Genomic DNA, 27,197 nt, shown 5'->3' with positions numbered 1-27,197 from the left:
CCAAATAGGCTCTTTACTTAAAGAAATGACAATGAATAAAAGGTCTAGCCTCACACAGCTGGGCCTCTGCTTCCTTTCCTGAGGGCAACATCTCAGGACAATGCAAGACATGGCTCTTGTGTTCTTTGCAGCCTATTTCCTTTCCGGCAAAGCACATCCAAGTTATGCGAATTCCTTTTTAAACCCACCTCCTTTCTTCCACAAGCACTAATCACTCCTCCGCTCTACCCTCAAACCAAACCCCACCCTCTGCTCCATGACTCTCCCTCTAAACATACGTGCTGTTTCAATTCAAATACATTTGGTGAGGTGCATCTCTACACCCTCTCTTCCACCCTCTCTACACCCTCTCTTCCGTGTTTGTGGCTAATAAGTTCCAGCCAACTAGCTGAGCAATCATTCCATTTCAGCTTTCAGTTGATCCCATCTCCTTTCTCACCCTCATCTCTCAACGTTCTATAACAGAAATTAAAAGCAAGATGAGAGCTATTTTTTCAAAAACCTTTTTACACAGCCATCGGAAAAAGAATGAATGCTTTTCCAAATATATAAATAATCACCCTGGATTTATTAGGAGAGATCCAGAAAACTATTAATTCTATTTCCACTGGACCATTCATTCCATTCCCACTCAACAGTACTGGAGTCTGGCTATCCCTACTTTTTGGAAACAGCCTCACCTCTAATCTACCCTCTATAGAAGTTACCTTCCTAAAATAAATATACAGCCAGTGACGTTACTTCTCTAAACCAAAACTTTTACCCATAAATCATCCACGCAGCAAATACTAAATGAGCACCTGTCATGAGACAGCTGCTGAGCTGATCTCTGGAAATGCCATGGCGAACAAGAGATTGCCACTGCCCTCTGGACTTCTAGTCAGAGACCGGAGGAGACAAACACAACCATAAATTGTACTGAGCGCTAAATACAAAACAAAAACAACAAAATGAAGAGTGCTATTAAAAAAGAAAAATAAGGGAGGGGGCAGATTGAGGAAGGGAGGGCTTCTATGACTAGGTGTAACTTAAACTGAAATCTGAAGGGAAAAAGGCAGCTAGGTAAAAAGGTGCAGTCATAGGGAAGAGAGTATTTGAGGCAGAGAAAAGCTGATGGGGAAGGAAAGATGCCAAGAATTTAGAGCAACTAAAAGTCAGTAGGGCTGAAATGTACTAATTGGGCTCCTCATTCCCAGTAAGACCGAGTGTACATCCTCATCAAGAATCTTCACATTCTAGGGGCGCCTGGGTGGCTCAGTTGGTTAAGCGGCCGACTTCAGCTCAGGTCACAATCTCGCGGTCCGTGAGTTCGAGCCCCGCGTCGGGCTCTGGGCTGATGGCTTGGAGCCTGGAGCCTGCTTCCGATTCTGTGTCTCCCTCTCTCTCTGCCCCTCCCCCGTTCATGCTCTGTCTCTCTCTGTCTCAAAAATAGATAAACGTTAAAAAAAAAAAAATTAAAAAAAAAAAAAAAAAGAATCTTCACATTCTAGCCTCAACCTACTTTCCCACTGTTTATGACCTTTCTTTCATGTGCAATCCGCACTCAGACCACCCCAAACCACTTCCAGTCCCACCCACAACACGGCACGTATTTCACCCCTCCGTGCCACTGCTCATGCTACTTCCCCTACCCAAAATGTTTTCCTAAAGTCTTTCAGACCTCACCAGGCACAATTTCTCTCTTCTACTCTTTGTGATTCCAGAGCATCTTGTTCTAACGCTTTTATACACTTTTTGTTTATACACTTTTAAGACGGAATCACATTATAACTAGTTGTATACACATTTATCTTCTCTAAAGATTATGACTATAAACCACATCAATTATTTCTGTACCTCTTCCCTTGATCTAAACATAAAACACAGTGCTCCATAAATGTCTGTTGATTTAATGTTTTAGTAGGAGTTTTCATAATTAGGTGGCAGATCATTTTAACTACATTTTAGATTACTAGGATTAAATTAAATCACAAAGTATTCTACAATACACAGTTTGTAATCATGACCAATTCTTTGTAGAAAATCCATAAAGATTGTAATTGAGAAATGGAAAAAGTATTACTTCAATATCATTTAAACATTAAAACAAAGGATACCTCCCTAGGTAATTACTGAGTCATGCCCTATCATTAAGTTTTCTTGCCAGAGTCAACAGTAATCAGAATACAGAGAACAAACTGAGGGTTGACGGGAGGGGCAGGGAAGAGGGGAAAATGGGTGATGGGCATTGAGGAGGCCACTTGTTGGGATGAGCAATGGGTGTTGTATATAAGTGATGAATCATGGGAACCTACCCCCCAAACCAAGAGCACACTGTATGCACTGTATGTTAGCCAACTTGACAATAAATTATATTAAATAAATCATTTTTTAAAAAGTAATCAGAATATAAAAATAAATAATTTTAAAATGCAATCAGAATATAAACAGTTTTTCCACTTTCAAAACAACACAAGCATAATTATTTAATAAGGTCTTCTAAATGATTATTCCAACATCAGTCCATCCAGATACATTCATAGAAAGTACTAACCTCTTTTTCCCCGAGTACCATTCAATGAAGAACCAATGTAAAACAAGAGGAAGCATAGCCATAAATCCAAGATAAAGCCAATCATAAAGTTCTGGAGACTCTGTGCAAGGCTGACAATATTTCTGTGCATTTGTTCTCTGTCCTCTTGGACACACCTACAAAATATAAAAGCAATATTTTATGTACATATATTACTTTAGAACACTGATATCCCAAAGTCATTCTATAAAGACATCCCATTTCAGTTTAAACATGTTTACATGTACATCTTTTAGAAATAAGAAAGTTCATAAGTAAAATTAAATCTATATTGTATTTGGTTTCAGCTGTATAACACTCTTAAAAAATTCCTTTTATTAAGTTACTAAAACTTTAAATGATTAGTTAATAACACTATATAAAAATAACTGCAAAGAAAAGTTCTGGAGTTTTAATGTTAACTGTATTATATCGTTAATAACTAAGTCACTGTACTATATCATTAATAACAAGTAAAAGTTACTATAAAATTAAAAGATACTAAAAAAAATACTAACTGCAACTGTCAAAAATGACAATAGGTTGACAATATGACAACACAAATGAGAATTTTATTAATGCCTCATATTTTTATAAATTTATGAGTATACTGATGAAAAAAAGATTCTATGTATGCAACTATTTCAAAAGCAAAAAGATTTTAGCAATGAAATAACACATTAAATGTTAAGACTTACCCCACATTCTCCATATATTTCAGTTGAGCCATTTTTAAATAATAGGGTCTTCCCACAGTAAAGTCCAAGGCATGCTGGTTGAATATCGACAGCTTTTTAAAAACAAATGCCAGTATAGTAACATCTTTTATGATTATAAAAAAAAGAGTAATAACAGCTGAAGCACGTAGCAGAAATACCTCAACACAGTTGAATTAAAAAATGATACGTATTAGACAAAAGTCTTGATACACTTATTTTTAAACTTAACTTTCTCCTTTTTAGACTGTAACAATGCAGAAAGTTACACTGAAACTTTGATGTTAAGGCTATTTCTTATGATTAAGACCCCTCAGCCAGCCGAGTGGGATCTATCCCCAGAATTCAAAGCTTAACCCAAGGCGGGGGCAGGTGGGGGGGGGGGGGGGCGGTACCAGGGTGGATCAGTCAGTTAAGTGTCAGACTCCAGCTCAGGTCATGATCTTGCAGTTCGTGAGCTCAAGCCCCACGTCTGGCTCTGGGTTGACAGCTTGGAGCCTGGAGTGTGCTTCACATTCTGTGTCTCCCTCTGTCTGCCCCTCCCCTGCTGTCTCTTTCTCAAAAATGAAGTAAAAAATAAACATTAAAAAGATTTTTTAAAAAAGCTTAACCCAGTATGTCCCAATGGCTCCAAGAGCTACTCCCCCTTGATGAGATGGTCTAGACTTTTGCATTTCCATTTTTTAATTAGGAAACTAATAGACGATCACCACCCCACATTTGGCCCAGCCATAACAGTAAGTGTGCACATATGCACACACACGTCACCTTTCGTTCACACAAAATATCACCTTCATTCATAATAGAACACATTTTAATACCAGAAAAGCAGAAAATACATAACTTTGAAATAAAGGGCAGGCCTTTAAAATAAATAAATTTACCTTTAGGAAAAACCTTACAACATTATCCTAACTTTTGTCAATTTTTTTGAGGACAGGTGAGAATCTCATCAAGGTTGTCACCGGGCCTCTCCCCAATATTTGGGAACAACTACCTTAGAATCTCTGATCTCAAGGCTTAGGGAAAATAAAAGCAGGTCTTCTTTATAAAAACAAAACAAAACAAAACAAAACAACAAAAACTCTGGGTCTACAGATTGTCTGTGACCTCATCAACAGGAAGAAGTTATTAAAGGAGTTTTTTTCATCAGAGACATCTGATTTCCTTTGTTCATTGACTTATTCATTCAATAAACATGCATTAAGTATCAGATTCCCTGGCTAGGGACTTCTAAAGATCCACAGAGCAACATAACAAGAGTCCCTGCCCTCAAAGAACCTAGAGCCTTGAGTAGAGTAAATCCAGAAGCGAAATCAGTCAGTCAGAAAAAGACAAATACCATATGATTTCACTCATATGTGGACATTAAGAAACACAACCAATGAACATAGGGGAAGGGAAGCAAAAATAAGATAAAACTAGAGAGGGAGACAAGCCATAAGAGACTCAATTATAGAGAACAGAGAGCTTCTGGAGGGGAGGTGGGTGATGGGCATTAAGGAGGGCACTTGTTATGATGAGTACCAGGTGTTATATGTAAGTGATAAATGACTGAATTCTACTTCTGAAACCAATACTGCACTATATATTAAGGAGTAAATCCTAAACACCTGTGGTCAAGTATGAATCAACTTGGAAAATAAGCATTTTATGACCATTGTAGGGGCCAAGGGCAGGTTCCCAAAATGTGCTTTGGCATACCAATTATTTTAAACAAATGTTACTTAAGAAACAACGGGGGCAAGGACACTCTGACCCTCTCTCCTGAAAGCAAGGAACAAACCTCCCATATGAAAAATATCCTCCTTATACTAAGCAAAAAGACATCCTTTATTATCAGTGATAATAAAGCTGCAGAAGTAAACCTTGTTATTTTACTAACCTACTACCTTGGCCCCAAAATCTGTTTTCCTTTACCAGTAAATTCCTTCCAAGTTTATTGTCTCTTTGTCTAAAACGTATAAGAACTCCCTGCCTTGGTCATTTCTTTAGGTTTCAATTTCATAATTGTTTCTCCATACACTTGTTATAAAACTCTGAGGTTGTTTTTTTTCCTGTTAATCTGTCTCATGTGAGTTTAATCATTAGCCCAGCTGGAAAACCCTAAGGGTAGAGAAGAATTTTTCCTTCCTTTCACTATTCTTGAATAACCATTTCCCAAATTCTTCATGAATTCACACTCTAGAGACTGCTTGGTTCACTATGTCCTTTCCCCTTTCAAATTCAAGTAGATTTGACTTTTTTCTCCTTGTGCTGAGAAACAACAGCAATAGCACAGACTAAAAGTCTGCCAACTTTAATGTTGTCACTTTTATCACACTTACTTTTTTTAATCCATGGTCTTCTTTACCTTATTTGGCACTTTTTAACCAATTGTAATCACTATGTCCTAAATTACTAACAGACAAAAATGAATTGTTTCAGATTTTTTGAGAAGACATAATTAAAGAATGGAGGCTTCTTCCACGTGGATTTTGCACCTAGATGTTTTATAAATACATATGTATGTATTTCAAATCCAAGGCCTGAAAACCACTATGATTGACTGAAACCAACAACAGCTCATCACCCATCAAACAAAACCGCGGCTCCCCGTGTCCGTTCAATTTCCCCTCCCATCTCCTTTCCTGGAGGACGGCTAAGATTTTAAGACTTTTTTTTTTTTTTTTTTTTTTTTTTTTTTTGCAACGGTCTTGCCGCTTTGTGAAGGGCCCTGTAAACTTAACGTCTGACGCTGAAGCGGGCGACAACAGTTAGGCAGCAATTAGCTTCAGCTTCCTTTAATGTTTTCTGGGCACTAACGCCCGCGCTTTAAATTCTTAAGTCAGCCATGAACGCTACACAAAGGAACTAAAACAAGGGCAGCGAAGTGACCTCCCGAACAACAAAGACCTGGCCTTTGCCCTGACACACGGCCGGCATCCCCCAAGAGGCACGTCTCCTCTGCAGCCCGAGAGGGGCCGAGACCGTCCCGATCCCTGGAGGAGTCCCGGGCCCGCTCGAGGGCGGTGCGAGCAAGGGGCAAGGATGCGCCGCTACCCGGAGGCCACCCGCAGGAGCAGAGCCCAGAGGCGCCAGCGAGGGGAAGAAGCAGGGACTAAGGCAAACGCTTTACGGGACTTCGATGACCACTCACCCATTGGCCGCTTGCAGGTTTCCTTGAAGAAGCTCCTAAATCAGCCACCCGGCTCGCGGCGCCCGGACATCCGGGCCACAGCAGCCAAAGCGGCCCCACCTCCTGGTAACCCGGGCGACCAGCCCGAAGCCCCGCCCCGCCCCATCACGCCGAAGCCCCGCCCCGCCCCATCACGCCGAAGCTCCGCCCCGCCCCACCACGCCGAAGCCCCCCCCACCACGCCGAAGCCCCGCCCCGCCCCACCACGCCGAAGCCCCGCCCCGCCCCACCACGCCGAAGCCCCGCCCCGCCCCACCACGCCGAAGCCCCGCCCCGCCCCACCACGCCGAAGCCCCGCCCCGCCCCAACACGCCAAAGCCCCGCCCCGCCCCAACACGCCGAAGCCCCGCCCCCTCGCGCTTCCTAGTCTCCTCTCTGAGGCCCCGCCCCCGAGGCGGCCGTACGTCCACCCTCTCTCGCGCGCGGAGTGCGCGGGTGGGCTCGAGGCTGGAAGCGCGTCCGGCGGTGACGTGGTGGAGCTCCTGGACGCTAGCGATGGAGAGCGCGCTGGCGGTGCCGTGGCTGCCGCCGCACGACCCGGGGACACCGGCGCTGTCGGTGGTGGACATGCACACGGGCGGCGAGCCCTTGCGCATCGTGCTGGCGGGGTGTCCGGAAGTGGTCGGCCCCACACTACTGGCCAAGCGGCGCTACATGCGCCAGCACCTTGACCACCTGCGACGACGGCTCATGTTCGAGCCACGCGGGCACCGGGACATGTACGGGGCTGTGTTGGTGCCTAGCGAGTTGCCGGACGCGCACCTGGGCGTCCTGTTCCTGCATAACGAGGGCTACAGCTCCATGTGCGGCCACGCAGTGCTGGCGCTGGGCCGCTTCGCCGTCGACTTCGGGCTGGTCCCCGCACCCCCGGCCGCTGCCCGCGAGGCCCGCGTCAACATCCACTGCCCGTGCGGGCTGGTGGCCGCCTTCGTGGAATGCGAGGGCGGCCGCAGTCGCGGCCCTGTGCGCTTCCACAGCGTCCCGGCCTTCGCCCTGGCCACAGGTAAACGGCGACACCCTCCCAGCTCCGGGACGCAACTAACACCACTAACCGCCTCTCTGGCCTGGAACCCACGCATAGCAATTAACACTCTCATGCCTTTGCAGTTAATAAAAAGGTAATTCCGAATCAAATTCGCGTCAGCCTTGCGGATTTGTGCGGTGTGTGCAATTCGATTATCCCGCAGATTTATTCATCTTGGTCTTGGGAGAGCCTTGAGTACAGAATTCCGTATCTCCCTTACTCAGCGCCTCACTCCTCACTGTCAGGCATTCCTAGAGACTTCACAGTTGGGTAAGTCTCATAGGGTTAGAAAGAGCAAAGAACAGCCAATGTACCCGGGTTCGTTGGCTCGTTAAGAATACACATATGAGACACATTATTACTCCCTGACAAGTTACTAAACCCTGTCTCCCTTTCCTCACCTGTACAAAGTGCCTTCCCCACTTCTTTGGAAAAGAAGTAACAACGAATGAATTAGGCAATTTACAAATCGGGAAGTTACAGATGTTGCTGCTCTTACTCTTTAAGAACAGGAACAGATGTTGCCTGGGGCCAAATCCTGACAACTCCTTAAAGCTATCTATGCAACCTTAATCAAATTACTAACCTCTCTGTGCCCATATTTTTTCATTTGTTATCTCATTGAGTTTTGGGTGAAGATTAAGAGTATGCAAGGTACTTAGCATTTAACAAAACATTTCTAGAGACAGAAGGCTGCAGAATATATAGGTTTGCTAGAGTTCTACAAGTGCTGAGCCTCTAAAAGGTTTTGGTGGGTTCCTTAGCACAGAGCCTAGTCATGTAAAACAGAGTGTATGTAACTATAACCCTTACAAAGAGGGAGATCTCTCCAAAATAGGCATGACTGGAAGTGAGCTGAGAGCTAATTTAGTCCATTCAGGAATAGGGTTATCGCTGCCTTTCCTTAAGTCTTCAGTGCATGCAAATCATTCTGTTAGATCTTAATCTTTCTTGAGGATTTGGATTCTAGATTAGCCTGATTATGGATGATACAGTAATAGCCCAGGCATGAGCAGGCATTTGCCAGTCTGAGCAGCCACAGGCAGTTGAAACACACAGGTTGATGAAGAATTCCCCTGGGGGAAATTTATGCCATTTTGCCCTCTACAAGAGAATGGCATCACGTCCTAATTGGGAGGGCACTTGAGACAGACAGGTGGATGTTTAAGATTGTATCTCAAAAATCTCAGCAGTTTAAGTAGGTTGGCTATCCAGTTTCTCCCCAGGCAACCCCGGCACCAGATTAGAAGCACTCTAGAATTGTGGGAAATGACAGCTGGCAGCAAGATCACCATCATTCGGGGCTGGTTGGGGCAGGACAGCCAATCCATAAGCACAATAGCTCCCAAGAGCATCACTGTGTGACTATACAATAATCAGTGGGCACTAATGGTCACTTTGAGTCATTAAAAAAATATGCTAAATTCTCTACTTTGAAAAATACAAAAAGGGTAGACAGGGTTCAAGATCACTGCTCAGCCCCTCCCCATCTTGACCTTGTGAAAGGGATTCAATGCCTCAAAGTCATGATCTGCAAAATGAAGATGACCACAGTACCCACCTTAGAGGACCATTGAGTTCTTTTTCACTCCCTTCAGCTAAAATGAAAACTGGTTTTTTAAGTGCTAGAACAGTAGGTAGTCAATTAATATTTGTAGAATAAGTAAATAAAAAACTGAGAGAACATGGTGATTAGCAAATGTAAACATCCCCTAATAGCCCTCTTCCCACTAGAAATTAACCTTTTGACCTTACTATCAACATTTATTACGTTCCTGATTTGTGCCAGGCACTCCCCACACATTATTACATGGAATTCACAAAACAATCCTCTCAGGGTGGAATAGCAATTCCATTTTACACACGAGGACACCAAAGCCACGCTTAGCTTTCCAGCCGTCCTTCATTTCCATCTACTTCCTCATTCTCTTTTCATTAAGTTTGACTTTTGTGTTGCACCAGCATCAAGATAAAAACAAAAAATTTTCCATTCGTGTTTGCTTTTAAGTTCCACAGGCATGTTTGATTATCAACTTGCTCTGTTTTGACACATTATGTGTTAAAAGGGGGTCTGTGGGCAGCCTGGAACTGAAGGCATACCAGTATCTTTGTATGACTCAGTGTGCAAACTAAGGAATATAATAAACATTGTATTTTTCACAATGTCTGATTTTGAGACCCTACTCTGCCTTGTTGGATTTGCCTAGCCTCATCCCTCCACGTGGTGTCCCCTTTCCTGCTGTATGTGTAGCAAAGTTTTCTTAGAAGAGCCAAGGCCTTGGAGAGGAGGGCCTTTTGGTCATCAGCCTGCACAACTAACCAGCGAAGCATAATCTACCCCTGTCCGTGTGGCTCCTGCCCCTGCTTCCCCTCCTTTTTGCTATCTCTATCACAACCTGTAGCCTCCCTGTATGCTGTGGGGAAGTCAACATAGGTCCTCTTGCACTGAGGACCTGCTGCCTCTTTTCTCACTCCAGAGGAGACCGGGAGAAATATTTCCCCTTCAGAACACTGCTTTGCCAACAAACCTCTCTCCCCTGAGATCTTAGGTTTCCATAAAACCTGCTTTCTCCCCTGACATACGCCTCCCCCCAAAGGCAGTGATCACCAAGCCGAATGAACTGGGGAGGAGGAAGAGAGGAAAATGCAAGAAGGGGTAAAACAGTTTGAGTATCTCCAAATATCATCCAGCTCCATTCCTTTGGAAATACCAGTTTAGGATTTCAAACAACTGACCTTCAGGTGAAATTTTGGGTATGCCAGGGGCTTAGAATACTCAAAAACTCTGACACAAAAAGATACTGTAAACATCAGCAGTGATTCTAAAATGGATTTATTCTGAGTATTTGCAGGATGCTTTCATGAGATGAAAATACATAGATTTTCATCATGAGATGAAAATAACATAGATTTTCATCATGAGATGAAAATAACATAGATTTTCATCATGAGATGAAAATAACATAGATTTTCATCATGAGATGAAAATAACATAGATTTTCATCATGAGATGAAAATAACATAGATTTTCATCATGAGATGAAAATAACATAGATTTTCATCATGAGATGAAAATACATAGAATAAGCATATATAACTTAAATAGAAAAATCTCTTTTTTTCATTTTGTTTTGACATTACAGTTGAAGAAAGCCAGTTTGTGAATAGGATCCAAAATCCTATTTTAAACAATTTCTCATAGTATGAAAAGGGACTTACATTTTCCTTCATAGTTTTCACATGTTGATGTCCCAGAATTTCTGCTCTCTCTGCCTCTTTAAGGTTTCCTAGCAAAGATCCTCAGAGCAGTTATAAAGTAAGTGTACATGATTTAAGAAAAACATGGCACTAGATGTTCTAAAACTTATGCAAGCATTATCAAGTTAAAAATAGATGCACTTAATGATGCATAGGGGCACTTGTACCCCAATGTTTATAGCAGCACTTTCAACAACAGCCAAATTGTGGAAAGAGCCTAAATGTCCATCAACTGACGAATGGATAAAGAAGATGTGATTTATATATATAATAAAATACTACTTGGCAATGAAAAATAATGAAATCTGGCCATTTGTAGCAACATGGATGGAACTGGAGAGTATTATGCTAAGTGAAATAAGTCAGGCAGAGAAAGATAGATACCATATGTTTTCACTCATATGTGGATCCTGAGAAACTTAACAGAAGACCAGGGGGAGGAAGGGGGGGGGAAAATGTTACAGAGAGGGAAGGAGGCAAACCATAAGAAGACTCTTAAAAACTGATGGGGGGCAGTGGAGAGGGGAAAGTGCATGATGGGCATTGAGGAGGGCACCTGTTGGGATGAGCACTGGGTGTTGTTTGGAAACCAATTTAACAATAAATTCTATATAAAAATAATAAATTAATTAATTAATTAATAAAAGACATAGAAAAAATAGATGCACTTAGCTAAAGGTCTAATATTTATCTGATGCTTATTTTGAAAATAAATTTTTGTTTCATTCCTTTTTATGATAGGAAAAAGCACCCCTCCACCAAAACACACATATTAAAAATGCTGTGAACTGTTCCTGCCAAAATACTAAAAAACAAACTTCTTTTCAAACACATTTTTTTTAGATCTCTTAGTGGATGTTCCTGGTCGTGGAAAGATGGTGGTAGACATTGCATATGGTGGGGCGTTTTATGCATTTGTTAGTGCTGAAAAGGTAGGACTTGATGTTTGTTCTGCAAAGACAAGGGACCTTGTGGATGCAGCAAGTGCAGTGACGGAAGCAGTCAAAGCTCAGGTCAGTACAAACACTGCTTACATAACAAATGCCTTCCTCTGTGGCACGGAGGGAGTATAAATTACGTCCCTATACAGAAAATTAAATATTTATATATTTAGGTTATTAGAAGTACTAAGAATAAGGTACTGGTTACAATCTTAGGCTCTCTAGCAAGACTATCTAGAAGTCCTAGTTTTGCCACTTGTGACTTTTGTAACCTTGAAAGAGTAACATAACCTTCCTGTCGTAAAAGGGGAATTTTGAAATACCTGCTTCGTCGGGTGTTATAAGAATGAAGTAAGTTCGATACATGTAAAGGACTTAGAATAGTACCTACCTATAATATATGTTCAATAAATAACTTTATATACATACTAGTAAATTTGTGATTATTTACACATATAGAAAATGTATCAAATAGTATTTCACTAACTTGAAATGCATATGCTTTGCTATATGTGGTCATTCTGCAAAACTTGAAAATAATGTCAGTTATAGCTTACAAAATAGATTTCATTAAATCTGATCAGACATTCTTTTATTTCACAGAGAACAGTAATTCCTAATTAGTGAATTTCTCCCATATTGCTAAGAAGTTACCTAAATAACTACTCAAGTCAGTCTAGTTTTGGCTTGGGAAAACTATTCTGATAAAATCAGCTTAGATGATAAATAAGTCTAGGATATTCTTTCATTTCTAGCATAAGCCTGCCATTTTACATTTAAAATTGGGACCTGTAAAAAAATAAAATAAAATAAAATTGGGACCTATAAAACTCATATACAGTATTTGAATGTTTTAGCATATGAGAATTACTATTCTAAGGAAAAAAATAATTTGTGAAAAAGTGTCTAATATACTAATAATATTATGGGCCTATTTAACATACCTGAGACTTTAATAACATAATTTATAACTTAAGATGAAAATATATACTGTATTCCTGTTCTAAATTGTCATTTTTCCATGGCTGTCAATACTAGTATCTAGAATTATTTTCTCATAGCACCTTCTGAAGCTCTGAATTTATATCAATTTTCTTTTCACTAAGCAGATAGCTAATAGTTTGAGCTACAATTTGGCATAAAATAACTTCACCTTATTTTTTAATGAAATTAAGAGGAAAAGGCATCGTTTCCTCTTTTTTTTTTTTTTTTTTTTTTTTTTTTTTTTGAGAGCTTGCACAGGAGAGGGGACGAGGTGGGGAGGTCGAGGGAGAGAGAGAATCCTAAGCAAGTTCCAGGCCCAGCGCAGAACTGGATGCGGGGCTCGATCTCACAACTATGAGATCATGACCTGAGACAAAATCATGAGTCAGGCACTTAACTGACTGAGCTACCCAGGCACCACCTATTTTTCTTAATAAAAGGAGTAATTTTGAACTTCTCATTAAAGCTTTAACTTCTCACCAAGGTGGCAAGGGGTGGCGTTTGAGGGACGAGGGATTCTAAGAAAAATAGGAGAGAATCACATATGAGATGACCAACCATAGCATCATCTGTTAGTGTTAAATCAGGCATCGGAGCTACTTTCTGAATTGTTGACCATTCACGCTGCTAATGCAGATTTAGGGAAAGGCCATTTTGGTGGGGGCTAAAGTTAATACAAATTCATCTTCATTTATTTTTTTTAAGTTTTTACTTAAATTCCTGTTAGTTAAAGCACAGTATAATATTCACTGTATTATAAAGGTGTATAAAGGTGTATTCATTCTTTTAACAAACATTTACCAAGAACTTACTGAGTCGGACTATGCTATGCTAGATGCTAGAGATTCGAAGAAAGAACAAACCCACTTTTAAGGAGCGGGGGTCTAGTGGGGGGAGCATACCCGTGAATAGTGTGATGTAATGGTGCTACAGGTTTGAAATCTAATAGGCATTAGAGAAACCAAGGAAAAGTTCAACTAGACCTCCTAAGAACAGAAAGCATTGCATGTTTGGGCCTGACCATCCTTTACCACTCAGGCGCCTGCTTCTCTGTGTATCTGCTGCTTCTTATAATACCAACTGACTTCATCCTTTACAGTAGATCTTTTTTCTCATCCAACCATTTCTCTTACCTAATAGCTTCTGCATTGTTACAACGTTTGCTTGCTCGTGACCTCTCTTCCAGGTCCTTGTCTCTGCCCATGGTAATAACTTCAGCTCTAGCTGTTTATTGTCTGATATTTCGACATTATCCCCTTCAAACTCCTGAGAGTGAGCCTATGACTGACTGCCTTAGCTCCTCCTGTTTGAGCAAACACGGCCAGTCTATGGATTAACCATCCTGGGGTCAGTATTTCAAAGAGAGTAGCATTTGGAGTGTGTGTGTATAAATAGAACTGTTCCTTTAGTAGAGGCTATCTGCAGCACAAATTCCTTAGAAAGGACTCAAAGAATGATAAGAACCATAACTTCCAATAAAACTATTTGTATTCATCTAGACAAAGATATCATTTACTGCCCTGACCCAAAAAGTATTTTAAAAATGACAGATTGAAAAGTTATGCCTAAGAGTGCCCCATCTACATTACTTATTAAGATAAATTTGAATCAAAATATTTATTTTACATGTAATTTTACATGACAATTTTACATGATAATTTTTTGTTGTTGTTATTTTCAGTTTAAAATTAATCATCCTGAGAGTGAAGACCTTTCCTTTCTGTATGGAACTATATTAACAGATGGAAAAGACACTTACAGTGAGGAACCAACCACCAACATCTGTGTGTTTGCAGATGAACAGGTATTAAAACTGTAATGTTTGGCACAAAAGCCAGATTGTGTGGAACTGGAACACTGTGAACGCTCTTATCTTCATTTACTCTGAAACAGGTTGACAGAAGTCCTACTGGATCAGGAGTGACAGCTCGAATTGCCTTACAGTATCACAAAGGGCTTCTAGAACTGAACCAGACCAGAGCCTTTAAAAGTAGTGCAACTGGCTCAGTATTCACAGGGAAGGCTGTCAGGGTAAGTAACACCCTTGGCTTCTTATTTGTAAGTGTGTGACCTTTGAAACTGAAGAGGCCTGAGTTCCCTGTTAGGGAAGTTTCTTCACTCAGCTCTCAGAAAAAAATTTTAGGGGCACCTGGGTGGCTCAGTCGGTTAAGTGTCCACCTTCGGCTCAGGTCATGGTCTCGCAGTTCATGACTTCAGGCCCCATATTGGGGTCTCTGCTGTCAGCGTGGAGAACCTGTTTAGATCCTCTGTCTCCCTCTCTCTGCCCCTCCCCTGCTCGTGCTTTGTCTCAAAAATAAACACACATTAAAAAAAATTTTTTTTTTTAAATCAGGCCTATAAAAACTTCTGTTCAGGGGCGCCTGGGTGGCTCAGTCAGTTAAGCGTCCGACTTCAGCTCAGGTCACAATCTCACGGTCCGTGAGTTCGAGCCCCGCGTCGGGCTCTGGGCCGATGGCTCAGAGCCTGGAGCCTGCTTCTGATTCTGTGTCTCCCTCTCTCTCTCTGCCTCTCCCCTGTTCATGCTCTGTCTCTCTCTGTCTCAAAAATAAATAAACGTTAAAAAAAAAAAAATTAAAAAAAAAAAAACAACTTCTGTTCAGCTAGGATATTGGTTCTCAAAGTGTGGTTTGGAATCCCTAGGGGCCCCCAAGTTCCTTCCTAAGGGTCCACAAGGTCAAAACTTAGCATGCATTAATACAAAGACATTATTTGCTTTTCACTTTCATTGCCCCACGGGTGTATAGTGGAGCTCTCCAGAGGCCATATGATGGGTGACATCCCAGCTGACTGAATGCAAAAGCAGACATGCACATTGTCTTCAAGTCTATAGCTAATTTCACTATATGTTAATTTCCACGCTAAGCAGTTTATACGTACCATCTCATTTAATCCTCATGAGAATCTTGGCAAGTCAGTACTGTTATTATCCTTTTTAAACAGATGATAAAACAGAGGATTCGAGAGGTTAGGTAATTTGCCAGAGGTCAAACAGTTAACGGGTATCAGAGCCAGACTCTGTGGACCTCTCTGTGTAGACTGTGCACTGTTAAGCACTACTGTATTGCTATTGGACAAAGCAAATTTTTAATGAGGCTTTTATTATAGCAGCTTTATAAAAAGATAATGAAACTACTGTGTCCTAATCTAATGATTGACATCTTATCATAAGAGTTAGTTATTCTCATGTTTAAAAATTAAGAAATAATAAAGATACTCGGTAGTTAACATTTGGAGTTCTTTCTTTATAGTTAGTAATCATACTTGGCAGGATATCTTCACTCACACCACATGCCTTCCCTCTCTGTCTGGGCTCTTCCAAGCTCTTAGGATGGTGCCTTCTCAGTCTCTTTCCCTGCCTCAGCTTCCTCTGCTCCCCAGCATGTCATCCTTAGTTTCCTTTTCATCTCATCTGCATTTTGATGCCACTGGGTAATTTTACCCACTTTGGAGGCCTCAACTCCCAACCACCCCACTGATGACCATTCCTGAACCTTCATCCCTCCCATGCCCACCGTGTGCCTGCCTCTCTCCTGAGTCTAACACTCATATTCCCAACTGTCCACCAAACTCATATGGAAATGACAGTCCCAGAGATATGTCATCTTGTCAAAAAGTTCTTCCTTCCTTCCTAAATGTGCTCTTCCTGTCTCATTCCGTCTTGGTTAATGGGGGTATCTGCTTCACTTCCAAGTAGGAACTACACTCGTGTTTAACTCATGCATACTCCTCACCTCCCATTTGTGAGTCCTCATGCCCGCCAGTTACACCTGCAAAGTATTTGTTATGTTCTTCTCCAGCCTCCCTAAAAACTACCCTAGTGACTCTAGAGTCCATCAATGAATGAAGGTTACTCTGAAGAGGTTTCTAGGTTTCTAATTGCTTTCCTCTCTGATTTGTTTCCATTTTACAGGTTAATTTCTCTAAAACACAAATCTGATCATGTCTCTCTCCTTAAAAACCTTCTATGACCTACAAGATGAACCTTAGGTTTTCTTTAAAATGATAAAAGTCAAGAATGTGACTTTTAGACCAGACACAACATAAGTGCAGTATTTTGATATTATACTCCTTTCATCTTTTCTCAGGAAGCAAAATGTGGGGATTTTAAAGCTGTTATAGTGGAAGTATCTGGGCAAGCCCATTATACAGGTACAGCAAGTTTTATAGTGGAAAATGATGACCCACTGAGGGATGGATTCCTTCTCAAGTGACTTCTGTGACTTTTCAGCACTCTTTCTGAATTATATGGAAAATGATATCCACATTGTACATGTAAGCCAAGTCCCACTCATTCTAAAATAGTATTTCTGTGACTAAATGTAATCATTATACCTCATATTTGCACATGTCATTGGTATAAATGTCACCTTTGTCAGCTTACAAAATCCTGAAAATTCAGAATGTTTTTCTAGTCATTAACCTACCAGGTAAAATTAATACCTTAGTCCTTATTAGTCTTAAAATGTTATTCTCTGCTAGTTACTACAGTATGTTTTAGATGCTCGTTGGATAACAATAGCTTGAATTGTAGCCCTCATAACAATGCCTCTTACAAGTTCATTGTTTTAGTCTTCCAGTTTTTGAGTAAAATAACATCCTCTCTCCGAGCAGGATGTAAGGGAGGTGGATTATTATTAGGTACTCAACACTTAGCACACATAACCTGGGGAGGATTGGGATGGGTCAGCTTCTTCGGGCAGATGTTATAGTTGCTGCCAGGATGTTTTCTCTGCTGCAAAGGCCTGCTCCTACCGCGAGGTGGCTGAAGTGCCATAAGCTGATGTGAGAAGACCAATAATCAGATTTGTGCTGTATCGTTAAGGTTCTTATAAAAGGGGTTGTTTACTGCATTATAAACACAGTGGAAATCAATGAATCATTTCATACTCTACCAATTAAATGCCAGGTAGATTTAAAACCTGAAAGAAATGTTAACTATTAATTCTTGCTAGTTACTTGTCTGTGAGCCTGTTAAAAATAAAATTTGATCATTTTCAGTCACTATAAAATGAAGTATGAAAGACTTATTCAATACGTGATGCTCTCAACATTCAGTAGAGTCCTGTGAGATAAGCAATAGTATATATATATATTTTTTCTGAGCATACAGAAACTGAAGTGATTACTTTTAAGTGGTTTGTCATCGGGTTAAGTCTGTGATTGAATTACTTGACCAAAATGAAGGCTTCATAGCTTTATAACTTTATAGTTAATTTTCTTAGCTTCCCTATTATACAAAAACTAATGTTTTCTACTCATCTCCTATAAAATTCTGTGGTAAAAGAATCACTTACCTTCAAAACATGACATCATCTGGGGTGCCTGGGTGGCTCAGTCGGTTAAGCGGCCGACTTCGGCTCAGGTCATGATCTTACGGTCCGTGAGTTCAAGCCCCGCATCGGGCTCTGTGCTGACAGCCCGGAGCCTGGAGCCTGTTTCAGATTCTGTGTCTCCCTCTCTCTGACCCTCCCCCGTTTATGCTCTCTCTCTGTCTCAAAAATAAATAAACGTTAAAAAAAAAAAAAATTAAAGAACATGACACCATCACTAGCTTACTATGACCAAGAAATTTTCTACACATTAAAGAGATTAGCTGTACTTTCTTTTTAAAATGAAAATAGAACTATTCTCTCTCCAAATTTCACAAGTCACATTAACTTGAAAAAGATACATACATTGTTTAAAAGTTATACCTTACAGCATTTTGTAATGTGCCACACCCGTATCCTCTAATGAAGTACAGCATGAAATGCATATTGTCCTATAGCTACCAAGAGTGGGGAGTATTTTATCAATGACATTGTTTAAATTGTCAGCACTTGGTGATGACAAAAAGCAGACTGACTTTAGTGGATTTTATTATTGTTTAAAAATTATCAGGGCACCTGGGTGGCTCAGTTAAGCATCTGACTCATGATTTTGACTCAGATCATGATCTCATGGTCATGAGACTGAGCCCTGCATCGGGCTCCATGCTGAGTGTGAAGCCTAAGATTCTCTCTCCCCCTCTCTCTCTACTCCTCACCCTCGCGCTCTCTCTCTCTTTGTTTAAAATTTTTTAATGTTTATTTTTGAGAAAGAGAGACAGAGCGTGAGTGGGGGAGGGGCAGAGGAGGGAGACACAGAATCCAAAGCAGGCTCCAGGCTCTGAGCTGTCAACACAGAGCCTGATGCACACAAACCGTGAGATCATGACCTGAGCTGAAGTCGGGCATGTAGCCTACCGAACCACCTACGTGCCCCACTCCCTCTCTTTCTAAAAAAAAAAATAAATAAAATTCTCTACAGACAAAGCACACTCCCTTATCAAGTGCATCACGATGGACCACTCCCTCTGCCCCACCCATGGAATACCACTGTTTCTATCACATGAATATACCTATGGTCCTCAACGATAGTTCAACTTGCAATTTTTCGTTTACGATGGTGGGAAAATGATACACATTCAGAAGAAACCGGACTTTGAATTTGCATCTTTTCCTGGGCCCCATATATGTGGCACCACACTCTCATGTGACGCTGAGTGGCCGAAGTGAGCCACAGCCACAGTGAGTCAGCCGTGCGGTCATGAGGGTCAACAGTGGAACACTGACAAACATTCTGTACCCACACTGCCATTCTGGTTTTCACTTTCAGTACATCATTCAATACACTACATGATATAGTCAACACTTGATTATAGAATAAGTTTTGTGATTTGGCACACAGTAGGCTAGTGTAAGTGTTCTGGGCATGTGAAAGTTAGGCAAGGCTAAGCTCTGATGTTCGGTGGGTTAGGTGTATTAAATGCATTTTGACTTATGGTATTGCCACTCATGATGGGTTTATTGGGGTGTAACCCTATTGTAAGTAGAAGATCTGTATATGAGGGAAATACAAGCCAGACATGTTAAATAACTCCCGTAAGGCCACACTAAAGGCTGGGAATCTAGGACTTCTGACTCCAAGCCGAGTATTTCCCTCCTATACTTCCTCCATTTCTAAGATAATACAGCCAGAATTTGCTCTGGAATAGAGGACGTTAATAAAATGTTATATTTCTTGAACATTAAAAAATAGTGCCTATATCTTCCTAAATTCGATTCCAAGCCACAGTCTAAACCTTGAAGTAATATTTATCCCTTCTGCACTTCACTGTCTCTCTTCGAGTCAACACTAGGGAAATTAACTGCCCCCTCCCACACCTCCATGTATCTAACCAGTCACAAGCCCCACTGAGTCTAACTTCTATATATGCCTACAATTATCCTTTCCCACCGTTGGTAAGGGTCTTGGAACCTCCCTCAAGCAACCACCTTTCCCTCACTGATCTCATAGCTCTAAGTACTTAAATATGCTCATCATAAACAAAATGAAACAAACATCCTTTGTCTGCCTTACCTCTCTAGCTTGCCATGACCCCTGTTTCCTTATCTTTGTAGTCAAATTCCTAAATTCCTGATTCTGTGCACATTGGTTACATTTTCTCGTCATCCATTTGTTATTTGACTGTTGCCATCTGGTTTTCACTTCATTATTCACTGGAAATTATCCTTGATCTAACTGTTAAGTCTAACAGTCACCCGAGGGTTTATGCAACCCGTGGCGGATACTCATCCTTGCTCCTGGCAGGCAAGTGTGGTACATTGTAGAGCAAGAACCTCCATTCCCCTGGTGCTGGGTCAGCCACAGAGCCACTCACTGAAGTTCTCAAGGTCACTAAGTTAGTACCCAGTCCTCATTAGTACCCACCCTAACCCTAACCCTAACCCCTAACCCTAACCATAGCCCCACCAGGTGTTGCAATTGCGTGGGCCCAGGTCCATCTTCTCTTCACCATGAAATTGCACTGAGTTTTGCTCCAAGTCCTCTAGACTCCGTAAGAATTGGGACATCCTTCTCTTTAACTCTTAAAATCCCCAAATTCCATAACATCCCTCCTTAGAACCATGTTTCTCATACTTCAAGGTGGGTATGAATTACCTGGGGATCTTAAGTTGCAGATTCTCATTTATTAGGCAGGCGTGGGGCAGTTCTAGCAAGCTCCCAGGTGAGGCTAATGCTACGGTAGTTGAGTAACAAAACTGTTTCACCGACCTATTTAATTACCCATATGGGTCCAGGCTTTACAAGTTTGAGCCTCCCCTACCTGCCAACTTCTCCTTTTAGCTCTAAAATACAAAAGAGGCCTGTTGGCTCCCCACCTAGCGGTAACCTCATGGTCACAGCAGCTTTCCTGAGAAGAAGCTGAGAAGATTACCTTGTTTTGAAAAGCAAATCAAAATGAAAACCACAAGCCCGAGACTTCTGACTTCTCAACTGGCCAGTATGCCTCATTTAGATATTTCACTCACCTGCCTGGCCTTTCGCCCTTTCCCTGCTTAATTTTTTCTACTCCCTAGCATTCCACCCATGGCTCTTTTCTCTCTTCACTCAACACCCTGTCCGTAGTCATCACATTCATGCCTGTGGTTTTCTCTCTTGTAGAGAGAGGCTGACAACTTCCAAATCTCTAAATCCTCAGGTCCAGAGCCATACCACTACCTGATGGACAAGTCAGATTCCTCTGCCCCCTATAATGTGCCCCTCCTCCTGTGTTCTCCACCTTAATTAATGGTACCACCATCCATTGAGCCACGAACTTGCGATTTATCCTTGGCTCCTGTCATGCCATTCTGTCCTGTCTGTTGATGCTCCGGAGGTGGATGTGGGTGGATTCGGCTGGCATCATTCCCTCCCCTTTGCTTTATCAGCAACACTCACCTTTTCCTGTGGAAAACTATCCATCCCCTGCATTGTAGCCTTGCTTGGACTTCCAGGCAGAGGGTACACCGTCAGACTCTCTCTCCCTGGACCTGAGATCTTGAGAGAAATGACATAAAGTCTGAAACACGGCTGAAGTGGACTTATTCCAGTAGTGATCACCCTCAATTAGTTTCTGTACCTCTACCTGCTATCTCTGCCCTGACTTCCCTTAGATTATCCTTTTATAATTTGAACTCCCCCTATCCTTTCAATAAACCCCTTTTTTGCTTAGGTGAGACAATGCTCTGTATTGTTTACATCCAAAGACGCTACCTCCTTAAAATCTCTTCGCCCTCTCCACTATGCCTTTATTCAGACCCTATTCATTTCTCCCCTGGGAGAATGCCTTTTCTTACAATGCCTCTTCTTAACTGGTCTCCTGGTTGCCAAATTCTCCTACGGTCACTCAAAAATAGGTTTTGTGTATCTAACAATTTTCCAAAGTGCTAAGTGTTAGGGATCTAATAACACGCCAAACAAGGTTCGAGTCTTCACAAAGCCGGCAGCCTACAGCGAGAGGCAGGTAGTGATTAATCACAACAATATAATTATAGACAGTGCTGATATGCTTCAAGCCAAGGAAGGCTTCCCCCGAGAGATGAGGTTAACATGCACGGGGAGACAGGGATGCGAGGGCATTGGGGGAAGGCGAGGGAACGGGCTTTCTAGACAGAGGGGATAGCAAGTGCAGATGACCTAAGAAGAGAGGTTCAAGAAGGTCGCAAAAGGCCAGTGTGACTAGACTGGAGCGACAAAAAGGAAAGTGGCCCCAAATGAGACCAGAAAGGGAGCAGATGTCAACTCATGCAGGGCCTTGTAGGAAACATTAAGGATTGGGGTCCTTATCCTAAATTAAAAGGAGAAAGCCGTAGAGGGGTTTACATCAGTGAATGGCATGATCAAATTTATTTTGTTTAAAAAGGCATCCGGTCTGCAGTGTAGTGTAGGGGCTGGACGTGCGGAGACCAGAGCGGTGGGTGGCCGAGGTAGCTCAAAGAAGAGAGAACGAAAGCTGAGATTCAGGTGGAGGAGGAAGTGATGGAGGAAGCGAATGGAAACAAAGACACTTAACAAGTAAAATCCCTAGGTCTTGGGGGTCAATTGTACATGGGCTGGTGGTGAGGAAGAGGGATTAGCCTAGAATCCTAAATTTCCAGTTTGTAAGCTACATGGGAGGTAGTGCCATTTTCTGAGACACAGAATAGAGAGGACCAAGGGATTTTAGGAAAAGTGGGAGGAAGACCATGAAGTCCACTTGGGTCACGTGGAGTTTGAGGTGCTTTGGCACTGGAGGCTAGAGATTCAGCGTGGATTATGAACATTGGGCTTTCAAAGCTCTGGGTGTGGTGAGAGGAGGAAGTGCAGAGCTGCTGAGGACTGGGCCCCAATGGACTCTAGCATTTAGACCAGATGATGGGGGTGAACGGGAGAGGCCACTGAGGCAACCGAGGGAGGAGGAAAACCAGGAGCGTGTGAGGTCATTCTTGTCTTTCTGAACATACCTGACCCTGGCCTACCCTTCAATGGCGAGTGCCGTTACCCCATCTCCCCCTGATGAAGTTCAATCTCTGTAACATGGCATGCGATGCCTTCATAAGAGGGTTCCAGTCAACTTTTATCATTTATCATTTTATCATTTATTTCTCTCTCCACTCCCTACCCTCAGTCACCAGTACCCAAGAGTCAAGTAACATATGCACTTATCTCCAGACTTTACACATGAATTTCAAAGGTCCTTCTCTGTCTTCTCATTTTGGAGAGTCCGATGTCACTGCTCGTGTGAAGTCTTCATCAGCTACCCTAGGAATAATCACCTCCATAGAATTTCATTATATTTTTTAACAACACGTACAATACTGTAATATATTTGGGTTTGCCTAAAACTGTAAGGTTCTTTGGGCTGAGATCCTGATTTGTTGTTTCTGAAAACCTAGCACAGAGAAGATTTGCTAAATAAACTACTATATAGCTTTGTCTTAATTCAGTGGTTCTCAGTTGTGGTCATCCCCCCCCCCCCAACCCCCCCAGGGACATTTTTAATTGTCACTACTGGCATGTTGTGGGCAGAGGCTAGACTGTTAAACATCCTATAATGAGTTCCTATAATGCATTTGTTTACCACCTTAAATAAACTTCTATTTATACTGTAAATTTCCAGTAAGATATTTTTCCTCATTGAAATAAGCATCTGAAGCACTAATATCATTGATTCCAAGATCTGCAAGTGCACTGGTCATTCTTTAGAGCAGTGTTTCTCAACTGTGGGTCAGAATCACTCGCAGGGCATATGGCCGGGCCCCACCTCCAGAGTTCAGATTCAGTATACTGGGGGCAGAGCCTGGGAATCTGCATTTCTGACAAGGTCCCAGGTGGGGCTAATGCAGCGGGTCTAGGGTCCACACTTTGCAAACCATGGTTTTAGAGAACCTAAGGGTTTATCACATTTTCCCCCATTAGAGGCCATGCCCAGAAACTTGAGATGCAGCTTCCCTGGGCAGGCAGGACCTTTCAGTTCTCCATCTCCCAGCCACAAACCTGGAGCTGTGAAAGCGGTGACTCCCTGGCTGGTAGCACTTTCTACACACCACATTCCAGAGAACTGAGGAAGGCTGCCAAGAGGGCAAGGAACTCATTGCTCTCTACTCTCCACCCAACGCTGCCACACACGTGTGAACCACTTATGGTCCTGAGGTCTGCGCCCTTGAAAACAAGATGGCCTGCTGTCTCCGAGATCCATATTCTAGCTCCTCACAGCACCTATGTCAGAATTACCTGTGGCTGTAGATTCACAGGCCCATCCTCAATAATTCTGGGAGTCATCCATAAACATGCGTTTTAATAAGCTCACTACCTCAGTGGTTCTCAAAGTGTGTTCCCCAAACCAGCAACATCATCACTACCTATTAACTTGTTGGAAATGCAAATTCTGGGACCGGACCCCACACCTACTGAATCTGAAACCGGGGTTGGGTCCGGTCACTTGCGTTTTAATGAGCCCTCTAGGTGATTCTGTTGCATGTTCAAGTTTGAGAACACCCTGGTTCACATTATTCGGCTCCTGAGGCTTAAGATCTCCGGATCTGGACCGTTTTTCACCTTAGGTTCTAGGTCCCTTACTTGCATGTGCCAAAAACATCAACAGGAAGCAGAGTGTCCCCGGCAAAGGCCTTCCTGTAGGACACTTGTATCCGACAAGAGAGTTCAAGAGTGAACCCTTGTTGAATTTGGCCATTTATATGAGGGCCCGTCCCGCTTCACCTGGCCCTCGTATAAATGAAGTCCCTTGGGGGTGGGGGTCAACCTGGCCCCCGCTGAAGCCCAGACTCCCTGGCCGGGTAACCTCGTGGAGGAGTGATGTTGTGGGCCGGCTCTTCGGAGGGTGCTTGGTCGGCGTCCCGCCCCGCGCTCCTGCGTAAACACCGTTCCCTCGGCAACGCCTAGAACCCACGTCAAAGGATCGGCCGGGTACGGGGCGACGGGTACGGGGCGACCGCCACCCGTCCCGCCGACCCGACTCCCGGCAGAGGCCTCTGGCCCCAGCCCGAGCCACCCCCCCCCCCCCCGGGCTTGCGGCCGCCTCCCCCCGTGCGGGATGAACACAGCCGCGGCCGCCTCGGGGCCCCATGGAGGAGCAGCCGCCGCCGCCGCCGCCGGTCCGCCCGCCAGCGAGAATGACCTTGTTGGGCAGCCCACACCCCGGAGCCCCCTCCGCGGCCGGCGCACCTGGAGGGACTTCCTCCGCGGCCACCGCGGCGGCCGTGCTCTCCTTCAGCACCGTGGCGACCGCGGCGGCCGCGGCGCTGGGGAACCAGAGCGACGGGAACGGGGGCGACAGCACTGGCGCCTCGGCTGGCGGCGGCCTCGGCGGGCCCCGGGCGGCGGGGGCGGCGGGGAGGCCGCCGCCGGGCCCCGAGGCGGCGCCGCTGCTGTCGCACGGCGCGGCGGTGGCAGCCCAGGCGCTCGTGCTCCTGCTCATCTTCCTGCTGTCTAGCCTGGGCAACTGCGCGGTGATGGGGGTGATCGTGAAACACCGGCAGCTCCGCACCGTCACCAACGCCTTCATCCTGTCTCTGTCCCTGTCGGACCTGCTCACGGCGCTGCTCTGTCTGCCCGCCGCCTTCCTGGACCTGTTCACGCCGCCAGGGGGCTCGGTCCCCGCCGCCGCCGCCGCCGCCGCCACCGTCGCCCCTGCCGCGGGGCCCTGGCGCGGCTTCTGCGCCGCCAGCCGCTTCTTCAGCTCGTGCTTCGGCATCGTGTCGACGCTCAGCGTGGCCCTCATCTCGCTGGACCGCTACTGCGCCATCGTGCGGCCGCCGCGGGAGAAGATCGGTCGCCGCCGCGCGCTGCAGCTGCTGGCGGGCGCCTGGCTGGCGGCCCTGGGCTTCTCCTTGCCCTGGGAGCTGCTCCGCTCGCCCCGGGAGCCCCCGGCGGCCCAGAGCTTCCACGGCTGCCTGTACCGGACGTCCCCGGACCCCGCGCAGCTGGGCGCGGCTTACAGCGTGGGGCTGGTGGTGGCCTGCTACCTGCTGCCCTTCCTGCTCATGTGCTTCTGCCACTACCACATCTGCAAGACGGTGCGCCTGTCCGACGTGCGCGTGCGGCCCCTGACCACGTACGCGCGCGTGCTGCGCTTTTTCAGCGAGGTGCGCACGGCCACCACCGTGCTTATCATGATCGTCTTCGTCATCTGCTGCTGGGGGCCCTACTGCTTCCTGGTGCTGCTGGCTGCGGCCCGGCAGGCCCAGGCCGCGCAAGCCCCCTCGCTCCTCAATGTGGTGGCTGTCTGGCTGACCTGGGCCAATGGGGCCATCAACCCTGTCATCTACGCCATTCGCAACCCCAACATTTCGATGCTCCTGGGGCGCAACCGGGAAGAGGGCTACCGGACTAGGAACGTGGACGCTTTCCTGCCCAACCAGGGCCCCGGTCTGCAGGCCAGAAGCCGCAATCGCCTTCGAAACCGCTACGCCAACCGTCTGGGAGCCTTCAGCAGGATGTCCTCTTCCAACCCGTCCAGCGGGATGGGAGGGGACTTGGCCATGTGGGCTCGAAAAAACCCAGTTGTGCTTTTCTGCAGGGAGGGGCCCCTAGAACCAGTGACAGCAGCGGTCAAACAGCCTAAGTCTGAAGCTGGGGACACCAGCCTCTAAGAAAGGTTGGGATTCACAGCTTGTAAAGGCAAATTTTCAGCTGCACCGTTTGATGATACGGGATTCTGGGGGAGAATCGTGTATTTCATAAAGCCAAACATTTAAAAACGAGACAGAGGGGGAGGCTTACCCCTTCCCCCAAACAACATACAAGACAATGTGCCCTTCTTCAAAAGTGCCAAGTGTAAAATGCAAAAATTAAAATATTAAACCACACAACCAAGCATTGTGAACTGTAAGTGCCAAAAATGAGAAAAATAACATTCACAATTACTGAAAAGCTCATATTATAGGAATCACACTGTGAAACAAACAAAATCACTGAATGCAACCAGGATTTGTTCAAATACAGAGAGTTTCAGGAAAGGATGGAGACTTTCAGAATCACTTGAAGGCTCCCCTAAATCACCAGAATTCACCAAAGTTGAGATTTTTAGACCTTGCACCTCTGACAGGTGCTTAGGTTGGGAACGAAAAATTCTTGTCCTTACACGTTTTGGTGCGCTTCCTCGCACCCCGTGTCCCTATAATCTTTGTGGGAAATTTTATATTCATAGACCATTTTAAACCATTTTCGGATTTTGAAAGGT

General features: G+C 44.0%; 3 protein-coding genes across 6 annotated transcripts in view; 2 read left to right on the top strand and 1 right to left on the bottom strand.

The window, feature by feature from the left end:
• Window positions 1-6,533, bottom strand: part of JKAMP (JNK1/MAPK8 associated membrane protein) — a 29,201-nt gene extending 22,668 nt beyond the window's left edge. Inside the window, exons 1-3 of one of the 4 annotated variants that reach the window (XM_078448194.1) lie at window positions 6,407-6,533; window positions 3,250-3,341; window positions 2,534-2,688 (exon numbers count right to left, since the gene is read on the bottom strand). In XM_078448194.1, the coding sequence (XP_078304320.1) occupies window positions 2,534-2,688; window positions 3,250-3,341; window positions 6,407-6,410 (251 nt within the window). In that variant the 5' untranslated portion in view covers window positions 6,411-6,533. Of the gene's footprint in view, window positions 1-2,533; window positions 2,689-3,249; window positions 3,374-5,594; window positions 6,378-6,406 lie in introns of those variants that run through there. The other 3 variants (XM_078448195.1, XM_078448196.1, XM_078448197.2) reach the window with 3 other exon arrangements.
• Window positions 6,534-6,834: 301 nt separating this feature from the next.
• L3HYPDH (trans-L-3-hydroxyproline dehydratase) lies at window positions 6,835-17,770 on the top strand. The gene is made up of 5 exons (XM_060619946.3): window positions 6,835-7,448; window positions 11,571-11,740; window positions 14,334-14,456; window positions 14,546-14,683; window positions 16,759-17,770. The coding sequence occupies exons 1-5, from the start codon at window positions 6,941-6,943 to the stop codon at window positions 16,882-16,884; spliced, it is 1,065 nt and encodes a 354-aa protein (XP_060475929.3). The 5' UTR covers window positions 6,835-6,940; the 3' UTR covers window positions 16,885-17,770.
• A 7,123-nt stretch (window positions 17,771-24,893) lies between these two features.
• On the top strand, window positions 24,894-26,830 carry GPR135 (G protein-coupled receptor 135). Its single transcript, XM_060619723.3, has one exon. It carries the CDS (start codon window positions 25,081-25,083, stop codon window positions 26,605-26,607), a length of 1,527 nt encoding a protein of 508 aa, XP_060475706.2. The 5' UTR covers window positions 24,894-25,080; the 3' UTR covers window positions 26,608-26,830.
• The last annotated feature ends 367 nt before the right edge of the window (window positions 26,831-27,197 follow it).

The sequence above is a fragment of the Panthera onca genome, chromosome B3, assembly GCF_046562875.1.
Source record: "Panthera onca isolate mPanOnc1 chromosome B3, mPanOnc1 haplotype 2, whole genome shotgun sequence".
In the NCBI taxonomy this organism is placed as follows: Eukaryota; Metazoa; Chordata; class Mammalia; order Carnivora; family Felidae; genus Panthera; species Panthera onca.
Note: the sequence above shows the minus strand (reverse complement) of the source record. Positions and strands in the feature narration are given on the sequence as shown.